Genomic DNA, 17332 nt, shown 5'->3' with positions numbered 1-17332 from the left:
CAGGGTGGGTACAGTTACAACATTTGCCTAAAGGTCTTAAAGGTATAAGTTAACAAATAGTAATTCTATACTAGGAGTTCTGTGCACTGTTTTGGTTTACATATTGCAAAAAATGACATGAGGCAAAGTGGAGAAAAATATTTACGAATAGAGAGATCTAGGGACTCGAGGACATAATTCTTTGAAACTTATGCCACAAGTAGTTAGGATGGCTAAGAAGGCTTTTAGCACACTTACTCAGACCATTGAGTGTAGGAGTTGGGTCATGTTGAGGTTAAGCAGGATAGTGGTGAGGGCCACTTTGAGTACTGTGTACAGTTCTGGTCATCCTGCTATAGTAAGGATATTATTAAATTGCAGAGGCTGCAGAAAACATTTACCAGGCTGTTGGCAGGTCTGGAGGATTTGAGTTTACTGGGAGAAGCTGGGATGATGTTCATGAGAACATGGGAGGTTGATGGGTGACCCTGTAGAGATTTATAGTCATAAGGGGCATAGATATGGTGAATAACAAAGGTCTTTTCCTTAATGTGGCATTTTTTTAAGATGAGAGGAGAGGAGAAAGGTTTAAAAGGGACACGAGGGACAACTTTCTCCACACAGAGGGTGGTTCACATGTGGAAGTGTTAGAAGTGGGGACAGTTACAAAATTTAAATACATTTGGACAGGTAGATGAATAGGGAAGATTTAGAGGGATATGAGCCAAATGTGGGCAATGGAACTAGCTTAGTTTGGGAGTCTTGGTCAGCATAAATGAGTTGGACCAAAGGGTCTGTTTCTGTGCTGCATGACTAGACAAATATAATACTAGAATAATGCCATAACTACCAGGATGTATTGAATAGATCAGGATTGATCTGAGAGAAGTCTTTAGAATTACGAAGAGGTTTGATCGGTTGGATATAAGAGATGTTTTTGTTTATTGAAAGACTTGGAAAAAGGGTCTCTAAATGAAAGACAGTTACTTATAAATTCAACAATGAATTAAGAGAAAGGTCTTTGCCTAAGGAGTGAATGCAACGTGGAACTTGTTATGACAGTGAGTGCTTGGGACAATGAGCATGGACATCTTCAATGCAAACCTCAATAAATATACAAGGGACAAATAAAAGAGGCTCATGCGGAGCATTAACACTGGTGAGACACACGAAGAGATATTGACTCTAGTGATAAAAAGAAACACTGGTGAAAATTAGATCATAAGAAGACTGACCATAGGAGATAGGAACAACAGTCGACCATTCTCAAGCTGCTCCATCGTTCAGTAGGCTCATGGCTGATCCAATATTCCTTACGTCCACTTTCCTGCCCTTTCCCTGTAACCCTCGATTTCCTGACTGGTCAAGGATCTATCGATCTCACTATTGAATATACACAAGGACTCTGCCCCACAGATCTGTAGCAAGGAGTTCCAAAGACTCTTAACTCTCAGTTTCCCAAATAAATGAAGAGTGGCTTAAGTCAAAATATTGAATCTATTTATGGGCAGCCTTTACATATTGCCATATCATGAAACAACAAATCTAGACCCTTCACACCATCTCCATGTTAGAAATGTGACACCTTTGTCCACTCATTTAAGACATCTCTGTCTAAACAAAAATCTAGCTTACTGGTATTTAAAAAAAACTCAGAATGGTGGCAATACTTAGCAGATCAGATAGCACCTGTAGAGAGAGAAACAATTAATATTTCAGCCCTACAAACTTATTGGTGTTCTGTACCAAACAAGAAAGGTGACAATTCTATTGCAAAAGCAACTTTTAAATCCCATGCAACTCGTTGGCACTTGGCAGAATCTTTCCCCACCTCAAGTATTCCTCAAATACCGGAGTCTCAGCACTTCCTAGCTAGAAATGGCTATGTGCTTTTTAACTTTGTCCATCCCAGTCCAACACCAGCACCTCTATCTATATCAGAGCTAGAAAGAACTGCTGACACAATTTGTGTGCCACACTGCCCTCCAGTGGTACTTCAGTTGTTTGTGTCAATAACGAAACACACCAAAGAATTTACATGTATATAAGTAACTTTATTGTAATAAAACTTTCCAAGGTACTTTACAGGCACATTATCAGATGAAACCTGACACCGAACCACAGAAGGGTACATTAGGACAGATTATCAAAAACCTGTCCAAACAGGTAGATTTTAAGAAGCATCTTTTATAAAGGGGAGGGAAGCAGAGACACGGAGGGAATTTCAGAGGTCACAGCCTCGTGCAAGCTGCCGAATCTGACGTGATTCTCCACAAAGATGCACCTTCTAAATAAGATTGTTCAACACTGCGCACCAGTGCATTTGGCTCAGTTTGAGAGGGCGGGTAGCTCCAGTTCAGAAATATGTCAGAAAGCAGCCAGAAAGGTTAGGAAAGACTGAACAAGAAACAAGGGAGATGCAAATGAGAGCTGAATAAACACACACACACACACACACACACACACACACACACACACAAAAATCATCGCAGGAAAATGTGACAGGTAAGGAGAAAGATGTGAGACAAAATGGGCTTCATTTTCATGAAAAGAAAAAATAGTACCAGAAAACCTGATATTTATATAGCGTCTTTTCCATTAAAAAAAACCTCCTCCATGCCTCTTGCCACTACAAAACATAAAGAAGCATTGGAGATATTAGTTCAAATGACCAAAATATTGAACAAAGATGTAGGTTTTAAAGAGCGATAGAGAAGCAGAGAGAGAATTCCAGAGCTTGGGACCCAGACAATTGATGGCATGACATCAAAAATAGAGCATTTAAAATCACGGATGGTTAAGAGGCCAGAATGCAAGGAGCACAGATCTCAGAGGGTGACAGGGCTGAAACCGACTACAGCAGAGATATGGTGAGGCCATGAGGGGATTTTAAAATGAGGAAGAGAATTTTAAAATTGTGATCTTGCTTGGCCAGGAGCAGGTCAATGAGCACAGGCATGACTGGGGAGTAGGTTTATTCAACACATTGATGTTTTATGTCCCCTCCAGATACAAGGGACATTGTGAGTTAAAGTCATTCGCTGTGGTGGCCAGTCAGTTCATCTAAATGAACTCAAGCATTTTAACATAAGTTAACTTGATGATAAGGCACATACATCAACTGATCAAAGGGATTTCAAATCTCCATTGATTTTTGGAATGTTTAATTACTGTAGGAAGCTGAATACAATAAAAAAAATCAAATCAGCTTAAGCTGTCCTGGTCCTATTGAAGTCTCTGTAATATTAACACCGGTCTTATAGGTTGGAGCATAGAATCTTCAACACAAAACCAAGACTATTCAACTTGTTCTAGTTCTTTGAAAGAGCTATCCCAATTATTTCCACTGCCTTGCAAATTTCTCATTCCAAGTATATATCTGATTCCTCTCTGAATCTTCTTCCAGGTGGTGCCATCTAGATCAGTGCGTAAAATATTTCTGATTTCTCTCTTGGATTTTTCTGCAAGCTGTTTTCATCATCGCCCTCTGCCTCAATGAGCAACTCTCCTGCCAGTGGCAATGATTACTTCTTCATTGTATTCTTAAATCCCCACTCTCAGTTCTGGGAAAGTGCAATATGATCAACACCACAGTACTGCACATCCTTTACACTGTTATAAAAACCAAAAGAACTGCAGATGGTGTAAATCAGAAATAAAAACAGAAGTTGCTGGAAAAGCTGAGCAAGTCTGGCAGCACCTATGGAGAGAACTCAGAGTTATAATTCAGATCGATTGACCTGACCTCAGTATATTCTGTTTGAACTTTGACCTGAAAGTCTTATCTTCAACAAAGACAAAAACAAGCGAAGGTTTTTTTGAAGTAGCTCTTGTCTTTAGAAAGAGTAAAAGGTGTTTCCCAGCAGATTTTCACTTGTTTCAATATATTCATGACTAGCACACGTACACAAAATTGAATATGAAAAGTAAATGATTGTATTAGCAGATAGAGAACACCAGCCAATAGCTGTCAGTCAGGATGCTGTCTGTTCAATCACTGAAGGTCAGGAGTTGATGATCCCAAGTAGATTCGAAGATCTGAAATGGTGGATCGGATAATCTTTGCAGGAATGGTTTCCTTCTTCAGTCTCTGGTAGGCAGCATATCGGTGGCACCCCCCAAACGAGTAGAAATAGTCCCCACCTTGATGGCCTTTGATCCAAAGGACATCTATTGGAGGCACGTTGTGCATTTTATCTGTGTCCTGCAGAAGAAACAGATTGTTGCATTTGTTTGTTTTATAGAAAGGAACATCAACAGGACTAGCTCAGGACAACCATCCCCAAACGGAACAGGCTTACACTTTGGAGAGGGTAGGCAGAAGATTACAAGTCACCCGAGTCTTCTTCACTATAATGCTGGCTTCTAGATCTTCAATATACTGGGAATGAGTGGGCTGTCTTATAATGATACATCAGTCAGACTTGGCTAGTTCCCAATGGAGTTTAGAAGAGTGAAGGGTAACTGCGGTGAAGCATAGAGGTGTAAAGGCCATATCATTTTATTTTCCTGTATTTTTGATTGCAGACTGAAATGGAAAAAGTGATGTTTTACAAATAAAGAATTACTTCCCTTTTAAAAAGCAAGTTATAAGACACTCACTGTAAAGGTGGTTTGCACAGCTGTTTGCTCATGTGGGGGTTGGTCAATAAGGGGGTGGGAAGGTGCTATGAGCTGGAAGCAGAGAGTGTTTACAAAGGGGCTCAGCCAGCAACAGGTGACTGATGGGTCTGCGGAATGATGACCAATTGTCAACAACAAAGGTCGTCTGCCTGTCAACAACGATGTGATTAGTTCCCAGGTAACTCAACAGCTCTCGGGTGGGATTATTTGGTCAGAAGCCATCAGACCTCCAAAACAAAAGGAATGATTTGGATGCAGCAAATAAAAACACCCCAAGTCTGAAGGGTGCCAGTTTATTTCATCCATTAGTTACTGTAAGGTGCGTTTTCTAATCAATAGGTCAGAGACTTTAAGAGTTGTGAACCAGTCACCCTGTGCCTTTTGCAAAGAAGTGCAAGTAATAGGAGAACAGAGACTGAAGAGCAGCAAGTCCCGACAAACCAAAAGAATCACCTCAGTGAACCCTGTGGAGAGGGATCACTGAACTACCCTTCCAGTCTTTCCCTCCATCCACAACACTCATTTGTTTGTAGGTTAACGTGTATGAGTGGAGGGAAAGTTTTATAACACTAGGGTGGGCAGTTGGAAGCAGAAAGCTCCAAGGTGACAATATCGGGTCATACAGCACGGAAACAGACCCTTCAGTTCAATTAGTCCATGTCAACCAGGTTTCCTAATCCTAGCTAGTCCCATTTGCCTGTGTTTGGTCTATATCCCTCTAAACCCTTCCTCTTCATGTACCCACCCAGATGCCTTTTAAATACTGTAATTGTACCAGCTTCTACCAAGTCCTCTGGCAGCTCATTCCATACACGTACCACCCGCTGTGTGAAAAAGTAGCCCCTAAGGTCCCTTTTAAATCTTTCCACTCTCACCTTAAACCTATGGCCATAGTTCTGAACTCCCCCACCCTTGGAAAAAAGACCTTGGCTATTTACCATATCAACGTTCCCCATGATTTTCTAAACATCCATAAAGGTTACCCCTGAGCTTCTGACACTCATGGCAAAAAGTCTAAGAATTTTGAGCCTCTCCTTGTAACTCAAACCTTCCAACCCTGGTAAAATCCATGTCAATATTTTCTGCACCCTTCCTAGTTTAAAGAATATCCTTCCGATAGCACTAGAATTATATGCAGAATTCCAAAAGTGGCCTTACCAATGTCTTCGGGTAAAAAATGAGGTCTGCAGATGCTGGAGATCACAGCTGAAAATGTGTTGCTGGTTAAAGCACAGCAGGTCAGGCAGCATCCAAGGAATAGGAAATTTGACGTTTCGGGCATAAGCCTGATGAAGGACTTATGCCCGAAACGTCGAATTTCCTATTCTTTGGATGCTGCCTGACCTGCTGTGCTTTAACCAGCAACACATTTTCAGCTTACCAATGTCTTGTACAGGTGCAACATGATGTCACAACTCCTATACTCAATGCTTTGACCAATGAAGGCAAGCATCCAAACGCCGCCTTCACCAACCTGTCTATGTGTGACACTGCTTTCAAGGAATTACATACCTTGTCACTGTTGGCAACTCTATGTCTATTTGACCATAATCAATAACCATACAGAGAAGCTGCAGTGTTAATAGGAATTCTACTTATTTTTCTTCTCCTTATGCTAAGGGCTTTGAAATCAATTGTCTAACCACTAACTAATGATCACCAGATCAGGGATCAAACTTGAGTCTTCTGGGTTTCTACGGCTCAGCTGCTTTCTGCCTCAAATGGACGGGATATTTGAGTGAGGTGGTCACTGCTTACTACACAGTGGGCCTTGCTGAGAAAATATGCAAGTGTGGAGGTTTGGTCAAGTCCAGCTGTTGTGGACAAATAGCTCATCAATGTTCAACGTTTCCTCATGTCGCAAGAACGGCGACTTGTGAGAGAAACCAGCGAGAGATTCTAGCCCCAAACTGGACAAGCTGGCTTCAGATGATGGAAATGGAAATACAAAATATATGAGGTGTTAACAGAATAAATGCAGGCCATTCAGCCCATCATGTCCAAGCTGTTGCTGATGTTCCATACTAGCCTCCTTCCTCCCTTCTTTCTCTAACCCCAGCAATGTTTTCTTCTATTTCTTTCTTTTTCACGTGCTGTCCAGCTTTCCTTTAACTACTATTCCCTACAAATGCTCCATGTGATGCAGGGTTCCATATTCTCAAATAATGTTCTTCTGAGCTTATTACTGGTTATCTTATATTTTTGGTCTCAGGTTCAGGTCTCTTCCACACTTTTTGCTTCCTATGCCCCTGTGTCCTATCAAATCTCTTAATCTTGAAAGCATCCATCAGCTTATCCCCAGGAATGTTCCATCCAGGTTCTGCAGTAATCCAGTGCAGGCTGTACACAGGTTAGCCCTTCTAAGTTACTATACCCCAACAGCCATGCAGAATAAAAATCTAAACTGACCACATTCTTAAGTAAGTCAAATACACTCGACAAATACTGCCTCTCAATCTTTTTTTCCCCGGCTCCACCCTGTTCAATCTCTCCTGATAGGTATCACTGCTGGTTATATCATTTATGGCATTGCCCAGTTATTTTTGCTGCTTTTCCTTGGGTCTTCAGGTCCTACCTGTAATCTAGAACTGTTTACACCACTCCAAGTGTGGCCTAATCAAGGCTCTGCACAACTTTAGCATTAAGGATGCTCTGGAATAGCTCACTGGGGTAATTGGGAATGTGGAGTTCAGGCCACAGTCAGGTCAGTCATGATCGAGTTTAGGGGAGGCAATGCCCTAGTGGTATTACCATTAATCTGCCAATCTAGATACCAGCTGGGGACCTGGGTTTGAATCCTGTCATGACAGATGGTGGCATTTGAATTCAATAAAAAAAATTAAAGTCTAACGTCAGACCCATTTTAATAAAAAGTCCAACTGGTTTACTAATGCTCTTTAGGGAAGGATATCTTTACCCGGTCTGGCCTACTTGTGACTTCAGACACACAGCAATGTGATTGACTTTTAACTGCCCCCTGGGCAATTAGGGATGGGCAATAAATACTAGCCTGGCCAGTGATGTTCACATCCTGTGAATGAATAAAAAAATGTTGAATGGTGGAAAAGGCTCAACGGGCTGAATGGTTTACTTCTGCTGCTATGTTTACATGTTTGTTTGTATGTATGCACTGGGGCCATCACAGAATGTTCACCGCTAGCTTCCAGGGACAGTTACAGAAAAGCAACAAATTCCAGCCTTGCCAAAGATGCCGACATCCCACGACAGAGTTAAAAGAAACAATCAAGCTGAGTTTTAGAGGGTTTGCAACAGAGTTGTCCATTCACTCAGCTGGGATTTATTCCAAATACTCTGATCTAGATTCACTGCATCTCATTATTAATAATGAGACACAGCTTCAGAGAATAGGAAGATATCGCAGGAGGGGTGAGGGGGATTGGACCTTTAAAATCAGACATGCCATTTATTGGGTAAAAGTGTTGAATTAAGGAGTTAGAGGAGTGTGAGTCAGAACAAAAAATACCTTGGTTTAAGCGACAGGAAATGCAATCTGGAATCTTTGGGAATAAACACCTTTCAAAGTGTTAATACAATGGGTAGTGGTGGTGGAAAAGCCAAATAGATTCTTAAGATGTGTAGCTTAAGGGATATAGTACAAATCCAGGAAGTGGATAGTTAGCTTGTACAAAGCTCTGAGTCACTCCACCTTGAGTATTGTTTATAATTCTGGGCATCATGTCACAGGAGGGATATCCTGACCTTGGAGAGAATACAAAGAAGGCCACACTAAAGCAGACAAATGGGACTCGACCATAAAGAAAGACCAGGAATATTTACATTGGAATAAGACAACTCAGACTGGGGGCCTCCGAGATATTTGCAGCAAATCCTCAAATATAGCTTAGCTTTAAAAGACAGCATTCCTCACAAAAACCACAGAAATGGCACTTCGCCCATCTTGTCCATGCTGACCCACAGACACCCAGATGTTCTTTCTAGTCCAATCCTGCTCACGGCCCATCATTTAGGGCGGGGGGGCAGGGGGCATAGTGACTCAGTGGTTATCATTGCTGCCCCACAACGCCAGGGACCTGGGTTCGATTCCAGCCTCTATGTGAAGTTTGCACATTCTCCCCAAGTCTGTGCGGGTTTCCTCAGAGTGCTCTGGTTTTCTCCTGCAATCCAAAGATGTGCAGGTTAGGTGAATTGGCCATGCTAAATTGCCCATAGTGTTCAGCGATGCATAGGTTAGGTGCATTAGTCAGGGGTAAATGTAGAGTAATAGGGTAGGGGAATGGGTCTGGTTCGGTTAATGCTGGTGTGGGCTTGTTGGGCTGAATGGCCTGTTTCCACACTGTCGGGATTCTATGATTACCTCATGCCAAACTCCTGCTTATACCCCATTACTTTGCATATTATTTCAATCCAAATAATCACCCAATGCCTCCTCAAATGTCACAAGTGAAGCTGCCTCCACTGCTCCTAAATGCTCCGTACTTTAATGAGGAAAAGTTCCCTGTCTTACCAGCGGCTGCTCACTCATTAGAGAGAAACAGCTGGTGGTGGTTTTAACCTGAGGGTCATCATGTCTCAGGCAAGGGAAGGGGTTGAAAGGCAGAGTCCTCCACGGTAACTGCAGGAAGACCTCAGACCAGCCCGAACTACTCTCTGTTATTTTCTCACTTTACATTTGCTCTTTTTGCAAATCACATTAAAATTTGTGCCCTCTTGTTCTTTGTTCCCTTTAAAAGTCACATGACACCAGGTTATTGTCCAACAAGTTTATTTGAAATCACAAGTTTTCGGCATGCTGCCCCTTCGTCATCTGACAAAGGGGTGAGGGTCTGAAAGCTTGCGATTTCAAATAAACCTGTTGGCTATAACCTGGTGTCATGTGACTTCTGACTTTGGTCCACCCCAGGCCAACACCTGCACCTCCACACTTTGGGAGCAGTTTGTTCCTATCCATTCGGTCCCACCCACTCGTGATTTTGAAAACCCCACTTAGATCTCCTGTTATCCTCACACTACCCTCATATCTGAAGTTCCTCATTCCTGGAACCATTCTTATAAATTGCTCTTTATTATCTCCGATACGTTCACATCCTTCCCATAATGTGTCAGCCAGAACTGTACACAATACTTCAACTAAGTTTTAACCAGCGTCGTGAACAAGTTTGAAATCACCTCCTTGGCCTTATACTATATGGAGAAAGTGAGGTCTGCAGATGCTGGAGATCAGAGCTGAAAATGTGTTGCTGGGAAAGCACAGCAGATCAGACAGCATCCAAGGAGCAGGAAATTTGACGTTTCGGGCATGAGCCCTTCTTCAGGAATGAGGGTTTATTCCTGAAGAAGGGCTTATGCCCGAAACGTCGAATTTTCTGTTCCTTGGATGCTGCCTGACCTGCTGCGCTTTCCCAGCAACACATTTTCAGCTTATACTATATGCCCCTATTAATAAAGCACAAAATACTGTCTGCTTAACAGCTCCCTCTACCTGTCCTGCCACCTTCAATCAATAATACCCAGGTTCCTCTGCCATTGCATCCACTTGAGATTTGCACCACTTATTTTATATTGTCTTCCAGTGTTCTTTCTACCAAAATGCATAATAAGGCGGACTTAGAGAGATTTTTAATGAGTAAGGAAATCAAGGGTGGAAGGAAAGGCTGAAAATGGAGTTGGGAATCATCAAAACAGCCTTGATGGGCTCAATGGCCTCCATCTGGCACTAGGTCTTATTGCTATTGTTGTTCTTTACTTTTTAAAAAATTTAACCTATTGTTCTAATCAACCTATTCAGAGATATTATACATACCTTTGGAGCAGGTGGGACTTAAACTATCACTGCACCACAAGAGACCCCCTTGTTATGGTCTTTATCATCCCACACGTCTCTGCATTAAACTTCATCAGTCAGCTATCCACAAATTTGATTACATCCTTTCAGAGTTCCAAATTATTGTTCTCACAGTTTACAATTCTTCCAAGTTTTGAATCACATGCAAGCTTTGAAATTGTCACTGGTACAGCAAGATCTAGATCATTCATCTAGATCAGGAAATGCAACGGTCCCAATATTGTTCCCCAGGGGAACTTTACACAGCCCTTTCTCCAGCCTGGAAAGTAACCAGTGAATCTTCATGAGAACCGATAAGGAATGCTTCTGATGAAGTCACCAGACTCAAAATGATACCTCTGCTTTCTCCCCACAGATGCTGCCAGACCTACTGAGTTTCGCCAGCAATTTCTATTTTTGTTTCAGGTCTGCAGCACCTGCAATTCCCTGTTTTATATGACTGAAAACTATCCACTGATTCTGTTTCCTGTTCTTCAACCAATTTCGTATCCACTTTGTCACTGTCTCTTTTATTCAATGGTTGATAACTTTTCTCAGATTTGTTGTGAGACACTGTCTCAAACACCTTATGGAAATCCATGTTAACCGCCTGAATAGCATTAGCCACATCAAACCTTTTACTTCCTCAATAAATTCCAACAAGTTGGATTAGATCCCTACAGTATGGAAACAGGTGCTTCAGCCCAACAAGTCCACACCGACCCTCCAATGATTAACCCACCCAGTCCAATTCCCCAATAATACATCTATCATAAGGCAATTTAGCATGGCCAATCCACCTGACCTGCACACCTTTGGATTGTGGGAGGAAACCAGAGCACCTGGAGGAAACCCATGCAGATATGGGGAGAATGTGCAAACTCCAAACAGTCGCCCGAGGTAGGAATTGAACCCGGGTCCTTGGCGCTGTGTGGCAGCAATGCTAACCACTGAGCCACCGTGCCACCTCAAAGTAAGGCACAGTTCTCCTTCAGAAGTCCAAGCTAACACCGGGTATATCACATTATCCTCTGCCACTATCGCCACCTACAAACCGACCCACACCTACCTGCATTTCAGAGAAACCATTCCCTCCATGACTCTCTTGTCAGATCCACATCCCAATACTGGCACCTTCCCCTGCCAACGCAGGAAGTGCAAAACCTATATCCACACCTGTCACCTCCCCTCCATCCAGGGCCCCAAAGGATCCATCTATATCCAACACAGATTTCCCCGTACTTCCACTCACACCATCAACTGCATCCGTTGCATCCGATGTGGTCTCCTCTACATTGGGGAGACAGACACCAACTCGTGGATTGTTTCAGAGAACAAATCTGGGACACCTGCACCAACAACCCCACCACCCCATGGCTAAATACTTTAATTCCTCCTCCCACTCCACCAAGGACATGCAGGCTCTGGGCCTCTTCCATCACCAAACCCTAACCACCCAACTGGAGGAAGAAAGCCGCATCTTCTGGACTGGGATCCTGCAACCACACGGGGTCAATGTGGAGTTCACCAGTTTCCTCATTTCCCCTCCCCCCACCTTATCCCAGTCACAAGCCTCCAACTCAGTACCGCCCTCTTGACCTGTCCATCTTCCTTCCCACCCATCCATTCCACCCTCCTCTCCAACCTATCACCTTCACTAACCACTTTCATTTATCTATCACATTCCTAGTTACCTTCCGCCCCCCCAGCCCCACCTCTTTCCCATTTATCTCTCCGCCCCCTTGGCCCATAAACCTCATTCCTGATGAAGAGCTTATGCTCAACATGTCGATTCTCCTTGTCCTTGGATGCTGTCTGGCCCGCTGTGCTTTTCCAGCGCCACATCCTTGAGTCTTCCTCATCAACCCACTTTATATACATGACTTATTCTATCCCATATAAATCTAGAAATTTCCCCACTATTGAGGTTAAACTGACTGGTCCACAATTGCCAGGCTTATCTGTACAAACTTTCTTGAACAAGACTGCAACGTGTGCAATTCTCCAGTCTTCTGGTACCTCCCCAGAGTCTAGGGAAGACGAAAGATTATGGTCACTGCCCTGACAATTTCCACTCTCACTGCCTTAAGTATTCTTGGATATATCTCATCCTCTCCTAGTGCCTTGTCAACTTTAAGTTTGATTAGATTAGATTCCCTACAGTATGGAAACAGACCCTTCGGCCCAACAAATCCACACTGACCATTCAAAGAGTAACCCACCCAGACCCAGTCCCCTACCCTATATTTACCCCTGACTAATGCACCTAACATTATGGGCAATTTAGCACGGCCAATTCACCTGAGTTGCACATTTTTGGATTGTGGGAGGAAACTCACACAGACACAGGGAGAATGTGCAAACTCCACACAGGGAGTTGCCCGAGATGGGATTCAAACCTGGGTCCTTGGTGTTGTGAGGCAACAGTGCTAACCACCGAGCCCCCATGCCATCCTTCTAACAGTCTATTCAATACTTCTTCCTCAACAATGTTGAATCCTTCTCGACACAGTTTCCTCCTCTGTCACCATGGCCTGGGTAGCATTTCTCTCTTTGGTAAAGACAGATGGACAATATTCATTTAACTCAGCCACACCCCCGGTCCCATGCGTAAATCTCATTTGTGATCTCTAATTAGTGTAAAAAGTGAGGTCTGCAGATGCTGGAGATCAGAGCTGAAAATGTGTTGTTGGTTAAAGCACAGCAGGTCAGGCAGCATCTCAGGAACAGGAAATTCGACGTTTCGGGCCAGAGCCCTTCATCAGGAATGAAGGGCTCTGGCCCGAAACGTCGAATTTCCTTTTCCTTGGATGCTGCTTGACCTGCTGTGCTTTAACCAGCAACACATTTTCAGCTCTGATCTCTAATTAGGCCTATTCCCCCATTTACCATTCCTTCATTAACTTTATATATGTCTATTAAAGACTTTGGGACACCCTAATTTTGGATGCCAGTGTTTTCTCCTAATCTCTCTTTGCTGTCTCTTACTTGCTCCTCTCTGAACCTTCCGCATTCCTCTTTGTTCTTAATTATATAATCTATTTGACACCTCTCATAAGCATACTTTATTTTAACTTCTATCTCCTTTGTCATCCAAGAGCTCTGGATTTGTCTGTCCTACTTTTCCATTTGAGGGAATATACCATGACTGTAAGAAAACCGTCTTTGAAAGTAGGTCAATGTTCAGCTACAGTGTTTTTCTTCCTGACAACTTCTCATTTCAGTCTATCCTGCCCCAGCTCTCTTCTTGCCCATTGAGATTGGCTCAGTGCCAAATGATTTTTCTTATCCTCCACCATCATACTGAACCTGAGATACAATGATAGCTGGGCGAAATTGAGGACTGCAGATGCTGGAGATCAGAGTCAAGATTAGAATGGTGTTGGAAAAGCACAGCAGGTCAGGCAGCATTGATGTTTCAGGCAAAAGCCCTTCTGACACTTGATACATTTAGCCATCTCTTTTCCAAGAACCAAGTCCAACATTCTGGTTGGACTGGAAACAAAATGTGCAATGCATTGTGGGAATTTCTTCTGAAAACAATTCAAAAACACTTGCCCCACTTGTCCCTTACATTTCCAGTATTCCAGTCCACAACTGAGTCATTGATGTCCCACATTGTAATTAATCTATAATGTAGACATCTCTCTAATTTCTCTTCAAACTTGTACCTCTGCAATCTTCCCAATATGAGTTATCTGCAGACCAGTAAGTAGGTTTGTGGATGGCACCAAAATTGGTGGTATTGTGAACAAAGAAGGTTATCTAAGATCACAAAGCGATCGTGATCAATTGGATCAATGGGCTGAGGAGGGGCAGATGGAGCTTAGTTTGGATAAATGCGAGGTGTTGCATCTTGGTCAAACAAACAAGGGAAGACTTATACAATTAATGAGAGGGCCCAAGGTAGTGTTGTAGAACAGAGAGAGACTTAGAGCTTCAGATACATAATTCTTCAAAATTTGCTTCACAGTTAGACAGGATGGCTAAGAAGGCTTCACTTCATTGTTCAGAGCTTTGAGTATAGAAGTTGGGATGTTGAGGTTGTATAGGATGTTGGTTTGGCCTCTTCTGGAGTACTGTGTGCAGTTCTGGTCACCTTGATATAGCTGAAAATGTGTTGCTGGTTAAAGTGCAGCAGGTCAGGCAGCATCCAAGGAACAGGAAATTCGACGTTTCAGGCACAAGCCCTTCATCAGGAAGGCCTGTGCCTGAAACGTCGAATTTCCTGTTCCTTGGATGCTGCCTGACATGCTGCACTTTAACCAGCAACACATTTTCAGCTCTGATCTCCAGCATCTGCAGACCTCACATTTTACTCACCTTGATACAGGAAGAATATTTTTAAACTAAAGAGGGCTCAGAAAAGATGTACCAGGATGTTGCTGGGAATGCATGGTTTGAGTTATAAAAATAGGCTGGGACTTTTTTTCACTGTAATTCGGGACCTTATAGAGGTTTGCAAAATCATGAAGGGCGTAGATAAGGTGAATAGCAAGGGTCTTTTCCCTAGAGTATGGGAGTTGAAAACTAGGGGCATATTTTTAAAGGTGAGTGGAGAAAGTTTTAAGGATATGAGTGACAACTTTAAAAAAAACTTGCAGAGAGTGGTTCATGTGTGGAAAGAAAGTGGTGGATGCAGGTACAGTTACAACATTTAAAAGACACATGAGGGGCATGGATAGGATAAATAGGCAAAGTCTTTTCCCTGGGGTCGGGGAGTCCAGAACTAGAGAAGATAGATTTAGGGTGCGAGGGGAAAGATATAAAAGAGACCCAAGGGGCAGCTTTTTCACGCAGCGGGTGGTACGTGTATGGAATGAGCTGCCAGAGGTTGTGGTGGAGGCTGGTACAATTGCAACATTTAAGAGGCATTTGGATGGGTTTATGAATAGGAAGGGTTTGGAGGGATATGGGCTGGGTGCTGGCAGGTGGGACTAGATTGGGTTGGAATGTCTGGTCGGCATGGACAGGTTGGACTGAAGGGTCTGTTTCCATGTAAAAAATGAGGTCTGCAGATGCTGGAGATCACAGCTGCAAATGTGTTGCTGGTCAAAGCACAGCAGGTTAGGCAGCATCTCAGGAATAGAGAATTCTGTTGCTGGTCCATGCTTTACATCTCTATGACATTTGGATAAGTACATAAGTAAGAAAGATTTGGAGTGATAGAGGCCAAACGCAGGTAAGTGGGACTGGTTTAGTTTAGGAACATGGTCAGCGTGGACTAGTGCAACTAAAGGACCTGTTCCCATGCTGTGTGAGTCAATGACCACATCATTGCTAACAATGTAATTATTACCTTTCTGCGCCTCAGCTCTAGCTAGATTGATTCTGTTCTTGAACTTATGAGACATTCTCTTTTTCCGACACTGCTAAGCCCTCCTGAACTAATGTTGTTCCCCCCTCCCTATCTTCTTTTCTCTCACTGGGTGTGAGGCTCCACTCTGGTTCGGATCCTGCAAGGATTTAAGAATACCTCTTCTCATATCAGCTGTTCCACCACTACTCTGACCCGGAAGATATCCATCAAAAGCAGCAAGTTCCGACTCCGCCAGTGTCAAAGCTGAGCTGTAATAAACATTAATTATGATTCGGAGGCTAGAATTAATCCCGTGGTTATACACCATCCAAATCCCTCACAATACACAAAGTATCCCCATTAATAAAACGCAGCAAATTACCCAAAAAAGCGAGAAATGAAATTTCGATTAAAAAGCGTTGTATCAAATCTTGTAAATTATGTCTGGTCGTGGGACATAAATAATCACGTTCACTCAAAAATAATGTCATTTTAGATTCTCGATAGGAATATACATTTTAGGAATGGTTTTAATTCAATGTTCCTGGTCGACACCCCGCTGTATTTCTTTTTCACCCATTCAGAGATAGTTGTTTCTAATAACCTCCAGAGGGAATGAAACATTGTGATGTCCTACCTCTATACTCTCCATCAGACTCCTCACTTTCTCTTCATCCAGCACAGGAGGGAAGGGTCTGATGAGAATACTCATGGGCACATTGTGAGTCTCTGGGAGGTTCCCAGTGCGAACGCTCTCTGTCTCTTCATGTTCAGTCTTGCTCGGTTGTGAATGGCTGGTACACTGCATACCTTCCCACGATTTCTGTAAAGTGTTAGCGAGGTTACAAAGTAACGGACGGCGACTGTTGCGGACACAGTGTAACATTTCCTGGATTTTTTTTGTTGCAATCACCAAGTGTTGATACAATGTGTCAGCTCAAGACAGAGCCAGGACTGATTCATTCCCATCTCCGGGGTGGAGAGAATTCTCTGATCCTCCACACCTTTCCCTATTCACCCACTAGGGACGTCTAACCTTGCAGGATCAGAGTACACACCAACCACCATTCTCATCACTGATGTTTTGTTTAAATGTATCATTTTAAAAATCAGAATATAAAACAATTATTAGCATCTCTCCCTTGGCAGGGTAGCTTTTAACTCGGCTTTTCTTTTTCGCAACGTCATAATGAATAGCGTTATTGGTGAATGATTGAGCAATGAGTACAGGCAGAATGAGTTGCAATTAAGTCAGAATACAGAAATGAAATAGAGGGCTTGGTCTCTGGCGCAATGATAACAACTTCTCTTTCAATGTGGGCAAAACAAAAATCTGATCATTGACTACAGGAAGAAAAGAGGAGGACATGCTCCCATCTACATCAAGGGAGCTGACATGAAGAGGGTGGACATGATTTGGAGATGCCGGTGTTGGATTGGGGTGTACAAAGTTAAAAATCACACAACACCAGGTTATAGTCCAACAGGTTTAATTGGAAGCACTAGCTTTCGGAGCGATGCTCCTTCATCAGGTGATTGTGGAAGGCTCTCCACTATCACCTGATGAAGGAGCGACTCTCTGAAAGCTAGTGCTTCCAATTAAACCTGTTGGACTATAACCTGGTGTT

The 17332-nt window shown here is 42.9% G+C and overlaps 1 protein-coding gene across 1 annotated transcript; it reads right to left on the bottom strand.

The window, feature by feature from the left end:
- Nucleotides 1-2012: 2012 nt before the first annotated feature.
- srxn1 (sulfiredoxin 1 homolog (S. cerevisiae)) lies at nucleotides 2013-16672 on the bottom strand. The gene is made up of 2 exons (XM_060836160.1): nucleotides 16342-16672; nucleotides 2013-4183 (listed from the first exon to the last, which is right to left on the bottom strand). The coding sequence occupies exons 1-2, from the start codon at nucleotides 16588-16590 to the stop codon at nucleotides 3974-3976; spliced, it is 459 nt and encodes a 152-aa protein (XP_060692143.1). The 5' UTR covers nucleotides 16591-16672; the 3' UTR covers nucleotides 2013-3973.
- Between the last annotated feature and the right edge of the window lie 660 nt (nucleotides 16673-17332).

The sequence above is a fragment of the Hemiscyllium ocellatum genome, chromosome 15 (assembly GCF_020745735.1).
Source record: "Hemiscyllium ocellatum isolate sHemOce1 chromosome 15, sHemOce1.pat.X.cur, whole genome shotgun sequence".
In the NCBI taxonomy this organism is placed as follows: Eukaryota; Metazoa; Chordata; class Chondrichthyes; order Orectolobiformes; family Hemiscylliidae; genus Hemiscyllium; species Hemiscyllium ocellatum.
This window is presented reverse-complemented; position numbering and strand designations above follow the sequence as displayed.

What these genes read in the sequence shown, in the direction of transcription:
- srxn1 (XM_060836160.1), bottom strand. Translation starts at nt 16,590, where the DNA reads ATGTTACACTGTGTCCGCAACAGTCGCCGTCCGTTACTTTGTAACCTC. An exon ending in GTCTGATGGAGAGTATAGAG is followed by an intron (nt 4,184 to 16,341) that starts GTAGGACATCAC and finishes TTTCTTCTGCAG; the next exon opens with GACACAGATAAAATGCACAA.